Source organism: Excalfactoria chinensis, chromosome 4, assembly GCF_039878825.1.
Source record: "Excalfactoria chinensis isolate bCotChi1 chromosome 4, bCotChi1.hap2, whole genome shotgun sequence".
NCBI classification, from domain to species: domain Eukaryota; kingdom Metazoa; phylum Chordata; class Aves; order Galliformes; family Phasianidae; genus Excalfactoria; species Excalfactoria chinensis.
The window spans coordinates 50840401-50864652 of NC_092828.1; the positions used below are offsets into that span (position 1 = coordinate 50840401).

The 24252-nt window shown below is 36.7% G+C and overlaps 1 protein-coding gene across 1 annotated transcript in view; it reads right to left on the reverse strand.

Annotated features, from left to right (window-relative positions):
* The window catches only part of DKK2 (dickkopf WNT signaling pathway inhibitor 2), a 109841-nt gene extending 87929 nt beyond the window's left edge, over positions 1-21912 (reverse strand). Inside the window, exon 1 of the mRNA XM_072336197.1 lies at positions 21873-21912. Coding sequence (XP_072192298.1) covers positions 21873-21888 — 16 coding nt within the window. The 5' untranslated portion in view covers positions 21889-21912. The remainder of the gene's footprint in view (positions 1-21872) is intronic.
* Between the last annotated feature and the right edge of the window lie 2340 nt (positions 21913-24252).

Consider the following 24252-nt stretch of genomic DNA (forward strand, 5'->3'; position numbering starts at 1 on the left):
ACAGGTGAAAAATATGTGTAATATATGCTCCACAGCATCACCTAAAGGAAACCCAATCAGGACTACAACATGATATGTTTTCCAATTCATAACGAGCAGCTTCTTGTGAGGTTTGATGTGGCTTGCATGAAAGCCAGCCCCGGACAACAAACAATCATATAGGAAGAGCATTCCAGAATAGAAATTTGAGGTTTTTGATGCACAGTGTTTTCTTGCTACTAACAAACAGCACAAGCATTTGCTGCTGTTACCAAAAACCTGTGCTACTAGAAGCCTTTATCTTTGAGAGACCATTACCGGGAAACTTTCATGTCACATATGCTCTCTTGTATTGCCTGAAGGAGGCTTACTCCTCCCTGTATTTCAGTCAGAGAAGAAGGAGAACTGAAAAAGGGTCCACTTCACATCAGATCCACTTGCACCAGCAGCCACGATCACATTACCAGGTAAAGGACACAATTTAATATATATAAAAAAAAACAAAGAACAAAAAACAAAACAAAAAAAAACACCACAAGAGCTTGCAAAAGAAATGTTGGTAAATAAATCTGTTTCTCAAGCAAGAACCTGTTGTACTTCTATATGCACAGCAACTCAGTGCTTGGAAAGTAGCTATTTATAAACATAGAGACGAATTAGATTCATTTTTCACTTTCAGTACAAGACAGTTTCTTAAGACCAGATTGATGATAAGGGTAAATGCTGAGTCTAAGGCCAGATGGAATACTGCCCCTTCAGATCAATGTCGAAAAATGATCTTTTGCCAAACAAATAAACAGAGAGGGGAAAAAAAGAAATCAAGCCTAATTATACCAACCTTTCTAAGAAACACATCCAAAAATACTTACTGGCCTTATCCAGAGTGTAAAGTTTCAGAAGAAGCACCAGAGGTGTTTTATTTTAGCTTGGCATGAGTAGTGAAATTATAGGAAGGATTTCTAAGCTGCAAATACAGCTGCTTTTCAAAGACACAGTTTTAAGGGTTCTACATAAAGCCATAAAATCCCTGAGAAACTTGTAAAGGGGTGGCACGGTTTCATTTGAGTATATGAAGTTTTTTATTTAAAGAGGCAGTTGGATCCTGTTGTAATAGAGCTCAAGGCAACACCGTTAAGACAACAGTGGGAATACAGTGATCAATGGCTCCAAAGCATTGACACATCCCAGTCTAGGCCCTCTAGAATTCCTACCAAATTACATCAATCCATAGATTTCAAATAATAAGTGGAACCTTTGCCAAGAACAGCCTCCCTTAGTTTTAGCAAATCACAGTTACCTTAAAGAAACAAGCCGAAACAAATCAGAGGCAAAAAATTAAATGCTAATCAAAGCCTGCCTGGCTAATGCTGCAAGTTAAAATAACATTCTCTTTGCATGTGAATTTTCAGAAGGTAGAGAGACACCAATGCTGCTTGTTAGTTTCAAGCACACATTGGGCTAGGCAGCAGTAACATTATATGGGCACTTTGATGAGTATTAATAGCTTTCACTCTGTATGAGGAAGGCAATACTGACAAGTGCAGGATTGAGAGGAAAGACTTCTACACCTGCAAAAACAGGTTTTCAGCATGAAAACACAAACAATGAGGAATGTAAAACCAATATCTTCACTGCGGAAAATAATTCTGTCATTTGTGATGTTGACGCAACTAAAGACTGTTTCAGGAACTACAATAAATACATCAGTTTTCTGTAAAAGAGGTTTTGAGTGGATAAGCCACAGACTCCTGGCCTTTAAGCAGAAAGTTTGTCCTCTGAATTTCTTTGAAAGATAAAGTATTTGTTTTGCTAGAAAACATAACTAAAATAATTTTAAGAACAAAATCCAGGCTGAAAGGCTGCAGTAGAGTAACGGGTTAGTTTGGCCTCAGGTATGGGCACCAAGGCATTCGCTGACAAGACACAAGCATATTCTACACTCACACTAGAGAAGTCCAAGAAAGTTTCTTTGGGCATCACATCAGAAATTCAGAGAATTTCTTTCATTTTCTCCTCAGTACAAGTTTTGTGTTTCCCCATTATCTCACAGAAAGAAAGTCTGTTGCAAGATAGTTCAGGTCTGATCTGCAGATCTACAAAGCACTTGAATTTAGTTTAAGTGAGAGATGAGTATTTAAAATTTGAGAGGTTACTGATGAAGACGGGACTTTCCCAAGGTCCATTCAGCACTCATTTCACATGTAAAAGGAGGTTGTACACATTTCAGAGATTTATCTCAGACCTGAGCTCCTACACAGTGCAACAGAACCATTATTCATCCTAGGGATTCGTATAAAGATGAAAAGCGGTGGTTCCTGAAAAATGTGAATGTCAACAAACATCGTCTCTGCAAAACACTACAAAAGTCATAGCTCCTGGATATAAGATGCTTCACTGAAAATGCTCTCTTACATGAAACAAGGATATTTTAGATCAAAACATGTCAAGGAAGAACAAAAATTGCCACATTTTCACATAGTGTATGTGAAATGACCAATAAAAATCAAGATGTTTTCTTCTGGTATGGATAAAAAGAAGCACTTCTGACAAGACTGCATTCAGAAACAAGTTATGAAATAAGCACAGCCTATCAAAGTGGGGTTCTTATCAGTAGTAAATATAATCAAGACAAAAAAATAAATATTTTACAGTTATTTCCAGGTACCCTTCAGGTATGCGTTTCTTGGTGTCAGATCATTAAGAAGCTTGCCCTTTTAGCAACACATGCACAGCATTGCTCATCCACTAGTTTTGAATGTAAACAGTTTCAATAACCACATGTGATGAGAACAGGAAAAAAAAAACAAAAAACAGAAGTATACTCCTAGGGTACCAAAACTTTGACATCTCCCACTGTTTGCAGAGACCCAGGAAGCACCAGATTTGGCTTGGATTGATGTGGAGTCACTGACTATCCCTTATTTTGAGAATGCCTTTAGTTTCCATAGTCTACAGCAAAAAAACACTACACAATAGTGAAGAGTAAACTGTACACCACCTCATTTTTATTTATTTTTTTTTCTTAAAAGCAGAGAGAACGATAAACTACTCTTCGATAAATTCGTAAGCATGTGTTTCATTCTGAGAGTCCCTTCAGCAGTAAGGATGATGACTAACTCAGATTAGGCAAAACTGAATGACTGCAACCCCAGAGGGCTTTCCAAACTTTTTACTTCTAATAACAAGTATGTGATTTTTCCCCTTAAAATTATGTTTCTTCAGGTACAGAATGTGCAGGCCAGAGATATTTTATTCTAACACTCAATCCCCAAATCACTGGCTTCATTGTTAGCCTATTGGTTAGAGAATTAACCCCCTGTTTTCAGAACAGATAATAAGTAATTGTTCATACAATAATGGTAAAGATAACCAATTTCTCAGGCTCTGCCAAAATGAAATATGTCTGCAATATCCTATTTTCTAGGTCCTTTTTTTTCCCCCATCACGTCCATCTGAAGCATCAGCTTTCTTCACTGTTTTGTATCTCAGTAGAGAGGCTGCCAAGATTCATCATTTCCTGATTAAGCAGCAATCTAAACCAGACCTTTTAATCAGATTCTCTATCATGAATCTTTTTCCTTTGCACTTTTAACTAAGATTCATGTGCCCTGAGAATTAGATAAGTGGTGGTTTATTTCCATTTTCTCTTCCCACATTCAAACATGATTTACAGGTGAGTACACATTCAGAAAAAAATAAAGAAAGATTATACCTGATTCTAGATGAGGGCACTAACTAAAACTAAGCCAGTTTTTATCTGTAGATTTCTAGGTAAGTTTGGGTTCAAACCACCAGTTTGATACAGAAACGATCAGTCACACATCCAGAAGACCAATATTTCACATAGAAGTATTTTAACAATTAGGTGTGAGTACTTCAAAGAGCATTTTGCCCAAATTATCACTTCTCTGCAATTAAGAAATTACCGAAGAATGTGATCTTCCCATAGATTTTTCATACAAGAACTATTGTGAAAGATTAAAAAAAACAAAACAAATTCAGTTACTCAATGTCCCAAGCAGCAGACTTTCTTTTAATATTCATTCTTGGACACAAGGCAAAGAGATTTTCTGTATTCAACACACAATTAAATGAAAAAAAAATTAAATATAATTTTAAAAAAATGGAATAATGACACAGCTTTATAGGTTATGCAGCTTGGAAGAAGTGGTGCTTGTTATACGGTGATGACAACAGAGAAGGCTTCTATGACTCTCACTGACAACAAAGAAAATCTTTGTGCATCACAGACTGAATTCTCTATTTTCATAATTCTATTCCTGGCTCACCAGAGAAAGAAAACAAGATAATAATTGTATGCTTTCAAAACCTAATTTGCTGAATACCTTCGTTGTGCATTTATGAATAAGCAACGGTTTTTACACTGAAACCTCTCAGACTGGTGCTCTATGGCTACTAAATGCTTTTTGAACTACGACCTTCTTGTTCATCATAGTTTTGGGAAAAGTACAAAAATACTAAACCTTGTGTTTTCTCCTCATCCCTTTTCCCAGTTTATAAGCAAATAGTGTCTTAAACCATTCAGACTTCCATGTTACGCTGTAGAAGCACCCTGCATCTGGCCCCATAATAGAACCCACAGCAATCTGTGTGTTACCAGGGGCACAGCAGGGACATGAGACCAAAAATAGGAACAGGAGAGGGGCTAGTCACTCATAGGCTGATGAATATGCTATCAGGAATCATACAATTACATAAATGATATAATTATATTGATTTCAAAAATGCATAAATTCTTTCCCCCCACCCCCCCTTTTTTTTTCCAAGCACCCTAACTCCTTAACGCTTTCTTTTAGGAGAAGAAACCAGACATCTCCTAGAAATCTGCCTTTCTCATCTGTTTAAACTGAATTGCCAGTTTCTACTGCTCATTCTTCATTGGAAGTAACTATACCACCTTTAGGGTATCTTACGTTACTTCAGTACTCTTTGGACATTGTAAATGGAAAAGCATTAACTTAAAGAAAATAATAAGTTAGACTGTGGTTGGACTTGATGATCTTTGGGGTCTTTTCCAACCTGGGTAATTCTATGATTCTATGAAAAGGCATGAGTGGTTAAACTAGAAATCCTTATCTACATCTAAATATAACCTCTTTAAGAGAAAGGATATATTAAAATATTACAGCCAAACTCAGTTTTTCAAGCTTGCTTATGAAGCTACAGAAAATCTTTCTAAGGTGATTAGATTATAAAATAATCCAACATATAGGATTAGTGTCAAAATGGGTTATTAGAAAGAAAAGTGTAATGTAGCAAATGGTCTGTAAATGCATCTTTTCTTTTTCATGTTATGCTCCAAACACATGCTTGAAAAACTAATTCCATGTTCTGCAAGGTGAATGAGAAAATAATTCATTGGTTTTTAAAAAAAAAAAAATAATTTGTTCTCTCACTGGTAAATGAATGTAGAACATTCCCACAGTTCAATATATCTCTATTAGTATCAGCTGGCAAAAACTGTTTTCATGTCACAATATGTATAAATCTGCAGAAATCCCACTGAAATTACAGCTTTAACAGGGAGTAATTTAGCCCAGATCCACTCACTTGCTAAATACAGTAACGATTATATCTGAGAGATGGTTAAGACAGGCCATTATTTTGGTCTCTTAGTCTTCATTAAGTATTCTTACAGATGTTGTTCATTTGAATATTTTTACTGGGTTACCCCCAGAAGATCCTAAAACCATATATTGGAAATGTCTAGAAAAATTACTCAATTGCAAGGTAATTATACAAGCAAATTTTATCCACCCTATGAAAAAGATTTATTTGGTCAAAGAGATGGATTACTCTGGTAGGATTATCTTAATATGTCAAGATGTCTTGCAAGATCTGTGGGACTGAGAATAGAAGTTACCTGCTTGCAATTCCAAGACTACAGTCTCATCCCTGAAGAATTACCTAAAATCAATACTTTGTTCGGTGATGAAAGAATTTAAATTTGGTAAAGCAGATAGAACCTTGAAAATCAGTCTCTTCCGTGGTATTTGTCCTGATGTCAGGTGGAAGATCTTAGTCATGCCATGCTGATCTCTTGCTGTCTCATGAATACAAGTATTTTTCCATAGAATGCAACATGGAATTAACAATGCTACATCCTTTGAGATGCTGAATAGATCACCAGGATGCATACAGCTCCCAGTAATGAGTACAGGTCAAAAATAGTTCATATGACTAGACTTTCTTGGCCTACAAGATGCCTCATAAAAGACACATGCAATAAGGGAAGCTTACCAGAAGTTGCCTGCAGAGCAACTGAATAAATCATTTGATTAGGTATTAATGACTGCTGAAGAAAAGCACAGAAAGACCCTAAGACAGGTCAGTACCTTTGGGAAAATCACAACCTGAATCTCCCCTATTTCAATGACTGTGGAGCTTGTAGACTTACAGAATTATGATATTTTAGTTGTAACATAAGTAGCTCAGTATGAACACATTGTACACATGAACACTGCACAATTACAATGGAAGCTGATATGTGAAATCCTTTAAAATAGTAAAAGAGAAGTCTGCAAGGCTACCTAGGCTTTGACAGGCTCCTATATTGCAGCCTTCCTATAATTCCCATAGGCAGAGTACACACTCTAAATACTGCTCTTCAATGTAAGTGATTAAATTAGGAAAGATAAGGGAGTCAGTAGTGATATTAAGAAGAATGGCAAAGATAAGCTGAAGGCAAAGATCCAGTACAAATTAAATGGAAAGCAACAGTCTCTAAAATCAAGTTATTCACTAAGGTGTTGTAGCACAAAACATGCACCGAAGGGTTATTAACAAGCAGTTTAATAAAATCTATACACAAGTGGTGTCTGTTTGTTATGCTTTTTATTAATATTTCTCTACACAAACATTACATTGGCACTCATGAAAACTTGAAGGATTGTCTCTATAACACTGTTGAATTTGTCAGATTATAGGGTAGTAAACACTTTGAAACTCCCCAGGTGTAGGGTAGGATACTCTGTGGTATTCACCATTTTGTTTCCGTGGCATGGATTCTTTTCTGAGATGTCATCCTACAAAGGACTTTGAACTTGCAGCTAACTTTCTTCCACAAACCTGTTCTCGTGGAAGAAACTGGAATATTTTCCTCTGGGCCATTTTGCTGCTTTGGATGGCCTTGCATGTATAACCAGCCAGATATATAAATAATGCCTCATGTAAGATTCAAAACACATTCACCATTACTTACTACACTAAATGATTTTCAAGCAAGTCCCCAGTGGATGTGAAACCACCTAGACTGCTCCAGGATTTGTACTCTGACAGAATTGTTTCAGCTCAGCTTAGCTTGCTGTCTTTGACCTTCATCACCAAAATCACCTCTCATCATATAAGCAATCCTCTATCTTCTCTCCTCCTGTTGAAAGCATTTTTGAATCTCCTCTACTCCGCTTTAGAACATCTGGCTTCTTTGTTCTGCCTTTATTAGTTTTCCACTACTTCAAACCTTCTGCCTAAGGACAGGAAGAATAAAACCTGGGTCTCTCAGCCCACTGTCACTAATTCCAGCTTGACTTCCAAAATGTATCCATGCACAGAATGTAGTGAAACCCTGGTCATAAACAGCAGAAACAAGTTTTTTGTAACAATATGAAAACTGTTTGGGGCCAAATCTAATTATTCTTAATGAAAGAGCAGAGAACTAAGCAGCAAGGAGATGAGATGTTCTACAGAACAACATAAGGTAGACAAATGAATATGTTCTGAATGACACAGACCACAACCTGTTCACTACCATTTTGGTGTTCAGACAGTATCTGAAGAACAAAAGACCGGAAATCATGCAGAATGAGAATATTCTGAAGAGAAGTAAAAGAGTGGAGTTCTGATGTGAGCTTTTTCTCTTCTGTTGACTTCCTGCTGGTTTGGAGAACAATTAGAAGTTCTCAAGGTTGATGGCCAATTTTGAATGCAAATGGCACAAGCTGATTCACATCAATCTTGACAACACTACTATGTATTCTTTAATAAACAAAGTGCAGAGGCTGATGATGTAAAGATGAACTTCAGTGAACACAAATAGACACATGAGTCTACATGAAAAAATTTGACCTAGTATTTGCAATGTGGTACAATGAAATATGTTTTATATTTCCTTTCTTTCCAGGAATGTGGCTGTAAGATTATACATTACTAAACCTAACTACATAATTGCTGCATTATTATAACACTGACACTACACCAATGCTATTTTTCACATAAACTGAGTCAACAGAGAAGTATATTGCAGCCCAAAGTCTGTAGAAAGCTGAAAAAATCCCAAATGATGCTCTTATGTTTTCCACAACACTATCTAATAAACCTGCTATTAGGTAATTTTTGTTGTCTGCCTCCAGTACTTAGAGTACAACCTTGACCATTAAGGGATTACGTAACAGAAAAAAGTTATCAAACCAAGGGAATAAAGCATTTATATATAGATTTTATGGTTGCAAACTAAACTGCTCGATTGGAGGTGCTTTATGACTAGAAGTTATAATTATTAATAGCATAATGTTAACTTTATAAACAAGTCTTCTAGGAAAATGCAATAAGGTAGCAAAAGCTCAATTCATTTTCTTTTCATTGGTGTTTTGTCTGTGAAGCAGGAAGCCTAACAAGAAAGTGCCTATTTGAGCCCATTTAGCTCTCTAATCTTGTGTTACAATAGGATTGAAAGCTGTTAAGACAGATATTTTTTCTTTTTACTTACAAAAATGTCATGCATTTTTTCTCATTCCTGTAGGCCTAGATCCCACAGCTACCAATGGAACATTGACAGTAAGTAAACTGAAATCATAGAACTGTGAAGTTAGGAAAAAGCCTCCAAGATCATAGTCCAACTATGGAAGTTGGAGGTTGTATCAGATCCCAGATCAATTACTTCATCTCATTTTTAGTTAGATTAAAAGGAAATTATTGCCTTAGAATTTAGTTTCATATCGGATACTAATGTCATGGCTTATGTACATCAGTTCCAAACATCAGTTTGGAATCTGCTTTCTCAAAAGTTCGTGAATGTTTCCATGCTGCACTACCCTCCCTGAACCTTTTTTAATTTAATTGTTGCAGTTCTTTTTAACATCTTGTCTCTAGGAAACAATCCTAGCCTTTTCATTTTGATTTTATATTGGCAAGAGCAATTTTCTACAGGGTAACTAGCACAAGGCATTAGTCTAAATGATACAGGTTAGTAGGTTCCCATACAGACATTTAATGTTTTCCACATGGTCCCTCACCATTTACATTCTAGTGTACAGCTTACAGTTGCAAACACAACTACACACTAGACTGTCTATGGTGACATATTGATCAGTCTAGGTCAGTTGACACAAGTAATTTGTATACCTAACGAATGCTACTGCACTTTACCCTGAATATTTGGACAACATAAATTACTGAATATCCTGGCAGATTAATTGATGAATCCACTTATGTCTAAATTTCCTTCTTTCTTCAGAAAGTCCTTTTTACCACTATGTAAGGTACCACTACTCTCTACCTGATGATCTGTCATCAACCTCAACTGAAAAAACATGCTTTCAAACTACTACACTGAATATAAATCCATTAAGGGGGTGTACCTAGAAAGAGAAGGACAGCCATTTAATACTATTTCTAGGCTGCAAATTCCTAAGTAAAAGTAGAAATATGTTCTGAAATATGTGTGTGTATATATCTATCTATATATATGTATATAGATAGATATATACACACACACAACCTTTTGGTACAAATGTTTCTGAGGATTCAAAATGTTTATGCTGCATAACTAACCCCATGCACATTAGAGCGACAATAGAAAATATCATATTTTCTAGTGGATTAAAAGTCATAACTTTCAAAGATGACAAATTATTGAAAGTTTTTACTCTAATTTCCTGCACACACATGAAGTACATAAGAAAAAAAAAAAAAAAAACAACAACCAAGCATCCACACCCTTCCCTCAAACCAGGCTCAGCAAGCAAGGATCTCCAAAAGTGAAGTAACACCCCAAACATCAGAATCTTTGCCAAACACTGCTAAACAGCAACACTCAAGCACTTTAAGCGGGAAAAGAGGTGATAACAACTGACACTCAGAAGAACATCTATTGCTGCTTTGGAATATTTGCTGTGCATTGCAGATAACTTTTAATATAGGCCTTGACACTCCATACATCTAAGTCACATTCTTATCTCTTCCATTTTAATCTTACTGTTTCACTGAGTTATGGACCTTTCAGCTGGTCACATATTGTTTACTTAACACAGCCTGGACTGCTCACCTGTTTAATTTAATAAAATAGAGCACAATACCTTGCTAGAAAATGTCAGAGATCATACAATCTCCTCATGCTTTTTAAACATAACGGATGTGATCAGATGGAAGAGACTCCTATCCATACTGAAGACATGGATGAAATAGCTTAAAAATCCTTTTGCAAAGCAAAATTCACATCAAAGAAGAAAAAAAAGCAAAAAGAAAATAGTTGCAGAAAAAAAATAAAAATATAACTCATCACCATTAGCCATTTGGTTTCTAGGTCTTCAGTGAAAACAAAATCTTCATGTTACCTTACTTGAATCTGCTACACAAAATATTCAATGATTAAATGTCTAGCTATCCATCTGTCTCCAATTTAGTGTACTGCTTCCCTCCAGATTATTCTAAAACAGCCGGAGAATTATGTTATCCATGCACCAGTGCTGCTAAGCTGGACCAAGCCAATACAGCCAAAGATCTGAACAGCTGGTATTCTCAGATGAATGTTTCCAGTTCCAGCTCCTTTATTCAGACTTCAGATGGAGCTTCTTTGAGTCTTTCTTGCTAAAAAGCTGTTTCTTAATATTATACTTTCAATAGAATGACAGTGCCTAATAGTGATCGACAATAATCTGACCATTTTCAACCAGTGAATTTTGTGCAGCAAGGCAGGAGATTGGTTGTGCCCTATTTTGTTTCTTTACTGCCATATTATGTAACACAAATGACCAAGAAGCCAGAAGTAATAAGACGGTTGAAAAATTCCAGCTCTTTAGAATTCTGTAGGACTCTACATCACTGACCAATCTATGACCACATTTTTACATACACTCTATCATTTTCTTGTAGATACATTTGAATAATCAAAATACAGTGAAGTAAAAAGGCTAGCTGCAGTAGAGTTTTGACAGGTAAAATTGGGAAATGACAGTAAAATGCTAAATTTCAAATAAGCCATAATTTATTGAACAGTGTATATATAGTTTGTATATGTGTATTGATATACAAAAGGTCAGCAGTGCACAATCACTATCATGTTTAGCAAAAGATTCTAATTGTGAAATTTAACCTAGTATTGCTGATGGAGATGAACCATCATTATTTTATTACAGGTAACAATGAAATCTTCGTCATATAATAAGTGGGGGGGGGGGGGGGGGGAGAAAAGGGGTGGAGGGTGGAGAGGGGTGGCGGAAATGCCCCGGAAAGTATAATTAGAATGAACACAAGAAGACAATCTTGTTTTTGGGATGGGGGGCTAGGAGGGGGGAAATGTTTCTTTCTAGGATACAGAGAGGAAAACAGGTTACACAAGCGTTCCTGGATGCAACTTTACATTACAAGCCTTATTTTAGTTTAAATGTAATTTTTATTATCTACTTCCAGCTGCCTAAAATCTATAAATAAATAAAGAAAAAATAACAAAACAAAACCACATGGAACATTAATCACAAAATGAAATAAAGATTTCTCTTATCCTGAGATATATTTTGTGTATAATAAAAATGTATCGTAGTAACTGTACACTGAGATAACAATTCTTCCAGCCTTGGTAAAATGTTAGCTGCTCAACGTACTGCACAGATCAGCAGCACCCATCTGATTTTGTACAAATAAGCCTTTTCACATTTTCTTTATGTTTTTTCTGTCATTGTTATTTATTCCAGTTACTGTGATCCTTAGCTATCCTATTTTTCTCAGGTATCTCAACAGATTATTTTGAGGAAAACTGGGCTATATAGCTGGAGATGCAGGCTCACAGAGTGAATGGATTGAAATTTTTGGTCACAAACATGCCCGAAAGATGGAGGGAGGAATACAAGTTTCAATTACAAGTACAGCAAGAATTAGACAAAGCTCAGTATTATATGCATTTACAAGATACGGGAAACTTGTCAATAGAATAAACTTACACTTAAAAGAGAGAAACCCTGCTTTTCAATATGATTTATCAGCAACTGACATTTTAATTTAGTTTTAATTTTTGTGAGTGGATACCATAATAAGGAGCCTCACTGACATTTATAATTGTGAATACTACCCAACATATGAAGTTTGGTGTATATCTGCCAGGAGGATAACGTACAGAACTGAAAAAGACTGTAGGAAATGGTACCATTTCCACTCCCAGCAGTGCTTACTGCTTTTAGGTATCGCCTACTTTGTTTTGGAATACAGGAACAAATGGATTACATTCTTATATGTTTTTTAGCCCTAATTTCTGTAACAGCAGTAACAGAGAAAACACTTCAACACCTGTATTCTGAGGACTGACTTTAGCATGGGTAGCACAGCTCGAGCAATTAGTAGAATGTGAAGAATGTCAATTGTCCTAGCAGCATTAACACAAATAATATCTGTTTTATTGGTACTGATATTGACTGAAGTAGAAAGATCAATGATAAAAACCAAGCCCTTTGCTTGCCCATCAGTAGCACACCCATTTTCTACTCCTGAGACCCTCAAAGCACTTCTAGATTGGGACCTTGCCTGAACTTGGCATTTGTCCATCTCCACCATGTATTTTTCTCCCACGCATATCATACTTCAATGTATACAAGACTATTAGAAAACGTGGTTCTGATATTACAGTTTGAGTCCGTCCCACTGAGTAGACCCATCCTGTGCAGAGCACAGAACCCAGGAACAATTTTCCCTCATAGGAGAACTCTAGTGTGGAGTCCTTCTTGGGCATCTGGAGCCTATTCACTGGAGTGTTCCCAGAACCCCTCCACCCTCCACGTTTCCAGCAGTTTCCCCTGGAGTAATTACAAACAACCCAGTCATACACAAGATAAACAATCCCCACTTCAATCACTGAACAATCACTATTGCAATAACCAAGTAAAAAGAAAAGATTTGTAAGCAATAATATCCAAATCCCAGGAGGTAAAGAGAAGGCAAACATCAGATAAGCTTGTCAGACTCATTCCCTACTCAGGGAAGCATTAACATTTGTTCTTGGCTTTTCATTAATCATACGCTCTGATGTACGCTTATCCAAGTGTATTTTTTTCCTACAGCTCTGAACATAGTATAATATTTAGTAATGGAAAAGCAGAGACATTCCTAATAAGTGAAGCGTCAATTCTTCCTGAATCTTCAAGTGTCATATCTGCACGTAATATGGCTCTTGGAAAAAAAAAAAGAAAAAAGAAACAGAGCAAAACAACAGCTGCAAGGACAACAATGCTTTTGGAGTTAAGCCACTGTAAATGTCTTTATTTTGCTGAAAATCTTTTGATGAATCACTACTCATTTTAACTGTCAGTGGCTCTGATTAAAGTGATGCACCTTGGACAGCAAAGTTAATCTACAGTTTTTCATCACGGATGAAATGTTTTAAAATAAATCTAAGGTGCATCTTGTCAGTCATTTGCTAGAGGTTAATAAAAACGTTAAGAAATAAAGGCTGGCAGGCATCACAGTAGAAAGAATTTTTTTCTGATGAATTGAAATACTGCAGTTTCCACAGTTATGAAGTGTTATTCAATCAAACTGAAACACCACATAATCCAACATAACGCCATGAATAAGCTAAAGGAACAAACAAATATTTAGAGGTTGTTACAGATCACTCAAATAATTTAGGCCATTTGACTAATTTGCATTATAATGCAAAAATTATAAGCAGATGAATTTTTCAGATACAAGGGTGGTAAGTTGGGTCATCTATTATTCTGCAGATTAAAATAGATTCCTTAAAAAAGAAAAAGAAAAAAGAGAGAGGTTCTTAAAAATGCATGTGGATTTTTTCTTATCTGATAGAATGGTGCAATTGTAATTATTTAAAAGCAAAAACAAACCAACAAACTGAAAATTAACCCACAAAGAAAAAGTTTGTTATTCAAGCCACAGAAGAGATGCTTCTGGTAAGATTTTGTTAGAAAAGCCTCATGTGGGCACTCTTGATTTCATTTTCCACGGTTGACCTACAATTTTATGTTGCGGGTGAATAATCAGAAATAGAATTTTTCATCTACAAAAATATCGTTTGCTACCCTTTCTACCTCTAGGATTTGTATGTAGGTAGTTACTAGTATATAATTGCTCAGTAGTATCCAACCAAAAAAAAGATCCCTTTATTCACTTTAAAAATTCAAATTAAGCAAATCACACACTAATTAGAGAAAACTTAAAGAGAAACAATAGCTACATATGACAGTAGGAAGGACATACTTAGATCCAGCTTTTAGACATGAAATATAACAATATTTACTTAGCTTCCAAAACATCTCACAGAGCAGACTCTGGGCCCTACACAAGCTTAATGCCAAATACAGAAAGTTTCATACATGTAACCACAGAACAGAAATGTCATTCAAAACTGTTAGCACTCGTGTTAGCAAGTTTTAAGTAGACAGCTAGAAAAAGAATAAAAAAGGCAACAGAGTTGTCTTTTTCTACAAATTCAAGATAGATTCCCCAGTGAGTTCTTCCTGGTACAGCAAGAGCTCCAGCAAAGAGAAGGGTATCAGGAAGAGGACAGACCACCAGCCTGAAAGCTGGAATGAGATGGAAGATGATAGGTGTGTGAAACTGGAAAGGCAGAGAGGAGGGTAGCAGCTCCTGAGTCAATGAATACAACAGTATACGCTCTTTTCTCCCTCAGATGTAGTCTTCACTTTCTGTCATAAGCCCATGTCTTAAACAATTGCACAAACTGACACTGCTGTATTTTATGCAAAAGGGACCAGTGTCCAGCAGAGAACATAAAAAGGTCTCTTCCTGACTCAGAAGCTGAAATGTCTTTTTAATGTCATGCTCCAATCCTCTGACCTTCCATCCCTTGCAAATAAGCCTTTATGCTTCTAGGACAGTTCTATTTGGCCCATGACAAGTTTACAGGCATTGGTATTTGTCACTTAAAATTGACATTCAGTTGGTATTTTAAAGCATTCCAAATTGTCTCCATTGTGGGAGCTACCACAGAATACACACAATCAAGGTATATCAAGATAAAGCACTGGGTCCAAACCAAAGTACCAATGTTACCTGTGCTATTGCTTTCTCCTACAGGAAGAAAGAGCAGACAGACAAAGAGAGAAACTGGTAACACGTCTGAGCTACAAATGCTGGAACTTGCTTTGTTCCCATTCCCTGCTCTCACAGTCTTTTATGACATCTCTACATCTCTTTCTTCTCTTCATGAGGCTATCAAAAACAGCACCTTGTTATCTCCAGGCATTTGGGAAGATAAATACAAGAAAACTTGCATGTTAATTAATAAAGCATTAGGGAACCAAACTTGTATTTTCTAGCAGAGAGCTACATTTTGTAAGGGTTATCTCTTACCCTAAGCAGGTTGTTTCAAATAGCTGTGACCTGCAACAAGCTCCAGAGGAGTGCCTCTGTTTTTGTTCCTAAACACACTTTGTGTGTTCTGGACAAGACCAACTAAGAAATGTTTTCTTATTAATAGTTTCCATTTGACCTGCCATCGTTAATTGAAGAACACGCTATTTCATTATGCTTCTCTTCCTGGCAGCCTGTACAGTAATTGCACACAGTAGCTAGAGACAAGTGGACTAGCAGTTCTGGAATGATGAACAGGAAGGATGAACAATTTGTAAATTAATCTCTTCTTCTAGTGGTAACAAACAACTGAAGTATTTATATTTAAAAAAAAAAAAAAAGTTTATACCAGAGCTGCACACTGATTCACATCAACCTATTATAACAGAGTTCATATCATTCAAATGATGAACAACCTCCAGCTTTTTCCTGAAGTTCATTTTCCTCCAAACTTTATTTTCATGGGGGTCCAAAGGAAAATAAAAATATTCTTGAGTAAGATGAGATGCCAATTTCAGATGGAGATTAGAGTTTTTATTACATTGTTCCCATTGTGCGTGACACTGGAGAACCAAATAGATCAATTCCAAAATGTGGTTTGTTAGTGGGGTTGGACTGCTTATGGTATGTGGCATGGAAGTCATGCCTGTGAGAGAAAAAAGAAAAAATAGCCTAAAGAATGTCGACACAGAGACTGTTTTTCCTTACTATAAAAGTCAATCCTCTTCTTGTGGTGACAACTAGTTATTTTTCTTCTGTTTTCCTGAACCAACCCTTCAGAAATATCACACTACAGACTTTAACTTCAGTGAGTTGTTGTTTGTTTTCAAAAAATGTAAATAATTCTTTCTTATTCAAATGCAGGAACTACCTCTTAACTTCTAGATTAGTAGGTGGACCAATATGTCAGTATATGCCATGTGCTGAGATCTTCAGAAAAGCCAAGTTGGATAACTAGAACCAAAGTCCTTTCTAGAGACATACACACCAAACTGAAGAAATATATATATGCACACACAAAAGCCTGCATATTCACTGGGACAACAATGACAAGGAAAGGAAAACATGACAGTACTGAACAGTGCATCAAAAAGCATGGCAAAGAAAAGATGAGTGGTAGTAGCTTAAAGCGTTATGAAAATAAAAATATTTCTTACTGTTTAAAAATTTCTACTAGAGACAAAAAAAAGAAAACATCCCTTTTTTCCATGTCTACATCTTGACAAAATGTGTTAAAAAAAGAAATCCACACAGGACTAGCAATAGTATCAAAGTGCTCAAAGCATAAGGAATAAGGCATAAGGCGTTCTGGATGAAGGCAGACAGCTCTTTCTTTGTATAAAGCTCTTGAATGGGAACCCTGGAGTAACATAATTCTTGACAATCTTTTTTCTTTAACACTTTTATGAAAGTTCTATCAGAGCTGCTCCAAAAGTAATGCCTACTATTTTATTATGTTGGCCCATGACACCAGAGTAGTGGCTGAACCTTCCCACCAGTAGAGTTACTGGAATATGAGAGATGGCTGCAGAGGGACAGTCTGCCAAATGGTGCCTGACATGGAAGTGTGGATGAAGCAAAGATGAAGCACTGAATTACTCCATATGGAAAAAATGTCACCCATTGACAATTTTCGATACTTGCTTGAATGTTTGTGGAGACTGAACAGTGAACATGAGCACAGAGAGGTGGTAGGAGTTATTTTTCAGCGACACCATCACAGAAGCTGTGAAAAAGTAAGTCACATCTAACAGTGCAGATTTGTACAAGGACTGCATAGAATCATAGAGTTGCAAAAGTTGGAAAAGACCTTCTGTTCATCCGGTCCAACCACACATCCATCACCAATAGTTCTCACTAAACCATGTCCCTCAACACAATGTCTGAACATTCCTTGAACACCTCCTGGGTTAGTGACTCCATTAGCTCCCTGGGCAGCCCATGCAAGCCTTTGTTCATCACCAGTTAAAAAAACAAACAAAAAAAAACAACAACATAGTCACTATGTTGAAAAAGAGGCTTTTTTGTAGCTGAGAATCTGCTCTTTTAAATAGTATTATTGTGCTGCTTGTGTCTGTTATAGTTTCCATGAAAATAAGAAAGAGGCATTACTTTAAAATCAACTATGTCATCGCATACCACGTGAATGAAGGAAAATGATCTTACTGTGTTTGAAACAGTCACCTTCTTTTTGATGCATGATGTGAAACTGGGGGAGGAGGGAGAGTGGGACTCCTCTATATCACACCTAAGATTTCTTTCAACACATTATTACACTGATCTGTTTATCTAATCAGATCTTGTTAATACTCAGCCAACATAAGCAGGCATAACTCCAATTATCATTTCAGGCCACCAATTTAAAGAACACACATTTCTGATACATTTTGGATTCCCCACTACTGTAACCACACGAGCACAGCACTACCCTTGCTAACCAAGGCACTCTGAGAGGCAGCTGCACAAATCCAAGCAGATTGTAGTATGAATACAGCGAAAGCATTCATGGTATAGACCTACTTCACCCACAACTCAGACACTTCTGTATAAGTCACAATCCCTCTGGGTTTGTTCCTGGAGTTCAATGCAACCTACAACTCCTAAAATCTACAGTTTAAGTGGTAAAATAAATCACAAATATATATATATATATATGTATATATTTAACTACTGACTTTATAAACATATTTTAAACTCTGGATCAGGTCAACATATCCATGATTCTACAAGATTTTCCCATATGCAATCAATTTTTTTTGACACCCCTACTTAAAAATAAAGAAAGACATCAAATGACAGGGTTTAGTCAGGAGAAACTATTCTGCAGTCTGATCCATCTCACCATTTGGATATTTTTTTTCCCCAGATGTTTTGTCTAGAATTTTACACCATTTTTCAATCCATTATTTCCACTTATAGCACCTTTCCCTCCCCCACCCAAGGCTTTTGCCCTCTCTGTAATCTACACATGTCAAACATACAAAGTCATCATTATCTATCTTGGAACTTGTTCGGTCAAACGTTCCCATGCTGTGTTGCTTTTATCTTTCTTTCTTAATATGTTCTTCCACCTGTCTTCTTCAAGGGCCACATTTGAGAGCCAACATAAAAAAAAAAAAAAAAGCGAGGAAAAGAAGATATAATATCTAATTCTTTCCACCTAACTCCATTATTAAAAGTCATCCAAGACTGTTCTAGAAATATATTTCCATAGATAGAAGATAACTGGTTATGAATAGTAATAAACAACATAAATCAAAGCCATTTATCCCCTTTGTTTGGAGCACTTAATTCTAAATATTTCCAGTAATTTTCACATGGCTGACACACAATAAGCTGATGACATATGGGCTGGCACCAACAGCCTGCAGAATGGGTGGCTCTTAGAGCTGAAAGTGAGGGTAAGCACCACAGGAGTGAGACTAGTGTCTTAGAGGCTGATCATGTAGTAGGAGCTACTCACAACACAATGGAAGAATGAACATCCAGAAAGCAAATTCAGATCTATTTAAGAAGCACTTAATCTCAAGGACAAGACTAGCATTGTCAGGATTAATGCAATATTAGGAGTTTATAAGATGGAAACTTCAACAAAGAATGTTAATATTGTGCCATGACAGGTATCTTTTAGATGCACCCAAAACAGCCAGCTTTGTATTAGGCAGTGAAGCAAAGCACAACCATGCATCAAACTGAGTCCTAAGACAGTCAGTAGTCAAAATCTACTCAGCTTCAAATCTTTTGCTGTTCACATTTAAACTAATTTTAATTACATGTAACTGAATTACACAGAACTGTCAGGGGAGGGTCGGGTAGTGTGTGCCCTCACCAGAGGGCAGTAGGCATGTAACAGGCTCCCCAGAGCAGTGGTCATGGCTTCAGGCTGCCAGAGTTCAAGGAGCATCTGGGTATCGCTCTCAAAAATATGGTTTGAATTTTGAATGATCCTGTGAGGAGCCAAGAGTTGGACTAGATTATTCTTGTGGATTTCTTCCAACTCAGGATATTCTACGAGATTACACTGTTACCCCAAGGCAGAGCCAATGCCTGCAAACCACAGACTCACCATGAACTGTACAAGACGATTCTTTATTCCTTTTTCCAACTTGAGATCTACATTAAAGGGGGTAATCAAAGAGGACTGTATCTAGCAATATTCAAGACAACAAATCTTTTGAAAGTAAGTTCTTCAGAACACTTTCCATCTAGCACTTCCCTCTTTCTGAGTGCCAACACTAAAGGTTAAGCAGTATCCAGAATTATTTCATGCAGAAGCAGAAGTCTATAAAGATAAGTGAATTTGAAGTTTTTATAGATAATTTTTGAATGGTGGGTTCCTGAATTCACTCTACTGATACATTAATGCATTACAGATATAGTCTTAAACACATTTAATGTCATTTCTTCCTTGTCTGGAATAAATTATAAGAATTAGTGCAGTGTATAGTTCAGTAATCTAACTAATCTATTAATTGGATAAAGCAGTAATCACTTACAAAATAAGAGAGTGGAATCATTTTAATAGATATACTATTTTATATGTGGCTCCATGAAACTGTAGAAAAGTTTCTAAAATTCTGTAATTTAAGAACTAGGACCATTAGTATGAGAAATGCATGGGATATTGGTTAGGAATACAGACTTACATAGGAACTAACCGGGTAACACAGTAAAATGAGTGAGATTTGTAAGCTTCAGAGAATAACTGATATGCTTATTTATGAAGAATTAGAAAAGCACTTGAGAAGCAAATAAGGTAATAAATACATAACCACAGGCGTGCCATACTTATGACATCTGGCTGTTCTTAAGAGTTGAGGTGCAATCCTCTAAATCTCTCACATAATACTTGAATGCAGCTACTGGCAGGAACAAAAGGTTTCAAAACCTAGCCTGGAGTTGAAAAATACCTGTATAAATATTTATATCAGCCTTCCACATGTTGGCACCGTACACAGGACTGTAATGTTGTGGGTATTCTAATAAATAAATAAATAAATAATAAAAAGCTTTCTAATCTCACTGCAACATCCTTCTCCTCACTAACCTTAGGGACTCGTATCATTTCTTTGACAAAGTGTTGTAATTAAAGCGGTCTTACAATGAGTTTGCACCACCCTTCCTATTGTTGGAGTAATTTGCAAAAGACTTCAGTGTCAAAAAAAAAAACTTAAGGCCACCCTATTTTAGAACTGCATGACTTCAAGTTTCAATCCCCTCCCCCAGCATCCAGAGTTCGGTAGCATACATAATGATAAGATCAAATAAGCTCGGTGAAGGACTTTTAAAGCAATCACTTCCATAAACCTGCCTCAAGTGTCAGCTTGAAGTAACTCAGCAACAGCAAACACATCAACAACATAAACATTTTTTTTCTGTTTGACAAAATAAGCTAGATTTTTCTCATTTCTGACCTTGTAGTTCTACCCACCAAAGGCTACAAGCTTTATAAACCATATATATATAAAATGGAGACTGACGTTCATCAAGAGGGTCACAAACAAACAGAGCATGTGGAAGCTTCCAGGACATAGGCACACACAAAACCATAAGGGGGAAAACCTGAGAAACAGAATAGTCTCTTCTCAAAACTGAGATGAAACTTTAGGTGACTAGCACAGCATCACAGCTACAAATTAAAAACTCCTTAATGTAATTGTTTTTGTATTAACAAAATCCAGCCCAATTTCAGCAAAAGTTTTTGGTTTTCTTATTTCTTTCCTTTTTCTCCTTAATGCAACTTTGATTCAAAGCAATTGGAAAAAACACTGTGGTTTCTGGAGCTATTTAGTCTAACAAAATGTGGGCAGATCCTGCAGATAAAGGAATGATTTAACCAAAATGAATTCTATAATCAAAAATAAACTAGGATGGGGAAATCCAGACCAGCCTGAATGAAAGGGAACTTTAAAAACATCAATTATTTGTTGCAGTGCAGTTAAATATTAATGCAGCCTCTTTAAACTCCTTCCAGTCAATCACGAAAAATGACAAAACATGGGGCTGGGAGGGAAATAAAATGTAACGTCTGGCTAACTTCCCCTCTCTGTTACATCTAAACACTGGAAAGACTCAAATAATTTACACACATGCAGGACAGAATCGGGCCTTCAGAAACATACAGCAAAGCCAAGGACTAAGCCATTTTTAAGCCTCTGTTAATGGAAAACCTTCTAGTACTGTCCTACTGTAACGAGCCTTAAAGAGAGCTTCTTAAGTCAGTTTGATAGCATAAAAAGAGACAGTAACTTTCCCATCACTCAAAAAAACCCAATAAATTAAATAAATAAAAATCACAGAAAACTAAACAAAAGCAAATGTAAAAAAAAATAACTAACCTCTCCTAGCATGCATCTGAAGACTCTCCTGGCAGCTCTCCTCCCCACGCAGCAACACTCACTACACTGGCTGCAGCTGAAAGTTATTAAAGGAGATGAAGAACACCTGGTCCTCCCTCACCAGCTGAAAACTATCTGTTCTTACCCAAAAGGTGCCACAAAGGGTCTTGGTTGCTATTCTGCAGATGTTTTGGGATACTATTTAAATGTTCAGACTGGGATGTTTTCCCTGTCTTTCTAATTCAAACCTGCAAGCCTGGGAGTTAGCTGTTCCCCACTGTGCCAGAAGAATGAGCAGAAGAGTTAAGCAGGTTCATATAGCAAGGCAATATCTCTGGTAATACCTGCTGGGAGAGGTCACACAACTCCTACCCTCTAGAAACCAGAGTTTCTCAGTTGTTTGTTTGTAATCTGGTCAGCCCTACTTCAGCTTGCTGGTTACATCACACTTGTAGGAGAAAATATCTTCAAAGCATTCCTTACCCTGTGAGCTATTTGGCAAAAGGAGAATGAAGACAACTCTTCCTCCTCTGGCTAGACTGAGAAACCCTCTGTTTCCTTTGCTCTTTAGATGTTATGACCAAAAACCAAATTATGTTTGAATTGCTTCATACACTTCTTCCACCTACAAAATCAGGGTAAAAATTCAAGTTTATGAAGACATTTTCAGGGGATTTTTGAATACTTCTTAAAACATACATTTGCTAATAGAATATTTTTTAAAATGAATGTACTGCGGAGATTATTCCAAAATTTCCTAGTTCTGTGCTGGATACTGTGTCCCAGCAACATTTCCAGTAACTTCAAATACATCAGAAACCATTAGCAGAATCACGGGTAATGAGCTTTTTACTACCCAGCCATCTCTTCTGTTCTGTAAACTTCTGTTTCCTCTGCACGTGCTTTTGAGAGTTACCTCAAGCCAACTTGTAAGCCATGCTTCTTTCCTTATCCCTGAAAACTCTTCAGTTCTAGTCTTCCATTTGTCTTTAGCCCTTGAGACAAACCTACACTTTCTTCTACAACACATACAGCAGTCTGTATCAAATAGCCAGGGATGCCCCTGGGTTGAAGTTGATATACAGCATATCAGTATTCCTATTGCATTTTGCCTACATCTACTCCTCTCAGCAGGATTCTTTTCCTCTCCATTTGATTGCCTTGGAAAGTTTCTTCCCAATGAATGAAAGCTTTTCCCCAATGAACCTGCCTTTCTAGTAGCAGATTCAGAATTCAAGCAGGTTCTAGATTAAAAAGACTGGTAGTAAGTGTGCAGAAATACAAAGCAATAGAAGAAGAGAAAAAACTAAAAATGCTTGAATGAGGTCAAGCTTTTCTCCAGGCAAAGTAATAACCCTCAGATTAGACCACTGAACCACCACCTGTGGTGTGGTTGAGAAACTATTCTCTTTTTTCACAGGCTAGAGTTCCCTGCCACAAAGTCAGTTTCCTATGGATATTTGTGACAAACATCCAAAAAGCTTTTCTGATATAAGAATTGTATCTGTTTTGTCCTAGTTAAAATCTAAGATTACTTTGCTGTCTTCATTACACTAAATTTTTTATTTCTTCATTTGAAATACTGTAACAGTAAAAGAAGGCACAGAAGGTCCAGGTTGTTCCTGCAATGCATTGATAGCTTTCTGACACAGGTGGTGGAGGAGCTGATGAGGGGCATGCAACTTGATCTTGTTTTTACTAATGAGGAAGAACTAGTCAGGGATGTGATGACTGGGGAAACCTTGGGATGCAAAGATCCACAAGATGGTGGAGTTCAAGACTTTGTGCAGAAGAAGCAAAGCAATAAGTAGAATTGCTACCCTGGACTTCAGGTGACCCAGCTTTGACTCCTTCAAAGACCTACTTGGAGACATCCCATAGGCTAGAGAGTTAGAAGGTAAGGGGGCCCATGAGAGCTTGTTGACACTTAAAAAGCACTTCTTCCAAGCTCGAGTGCACCCCTAAGAGTAAGAAATTATGGAAAGGTGGCAGTGAAAACTGAGCATGGATATAAGTACCCACAGCACTATTCTAAAATCTGTCAGATGTGCTGTCATGTAAATTTTTTCTTATAAAATCCTGAATAACATTGTTTGTTCTAGAGTAGAAGCAAGAATTTTCTGGTTTCTGAAATAGCAAGCAGGGAAAGGAACAGATTTAATTCTCATCCCTCAAAAGCATGTGTCAATCACTGATATTTTACTCCATATAAAAGGGAGGAAAATCCTTGGCATTCTAATCACAGGACTCATTAAGGGAATAGATTACATTTAAGGTTCCCTCCAACCCAAACTTTTTTATGATTCTGTAATATCTAATCGCTAGCTATAAATCACTAGTTATAAATCCATGGGAGAAGCAACCAACAGCATGGTTTTCG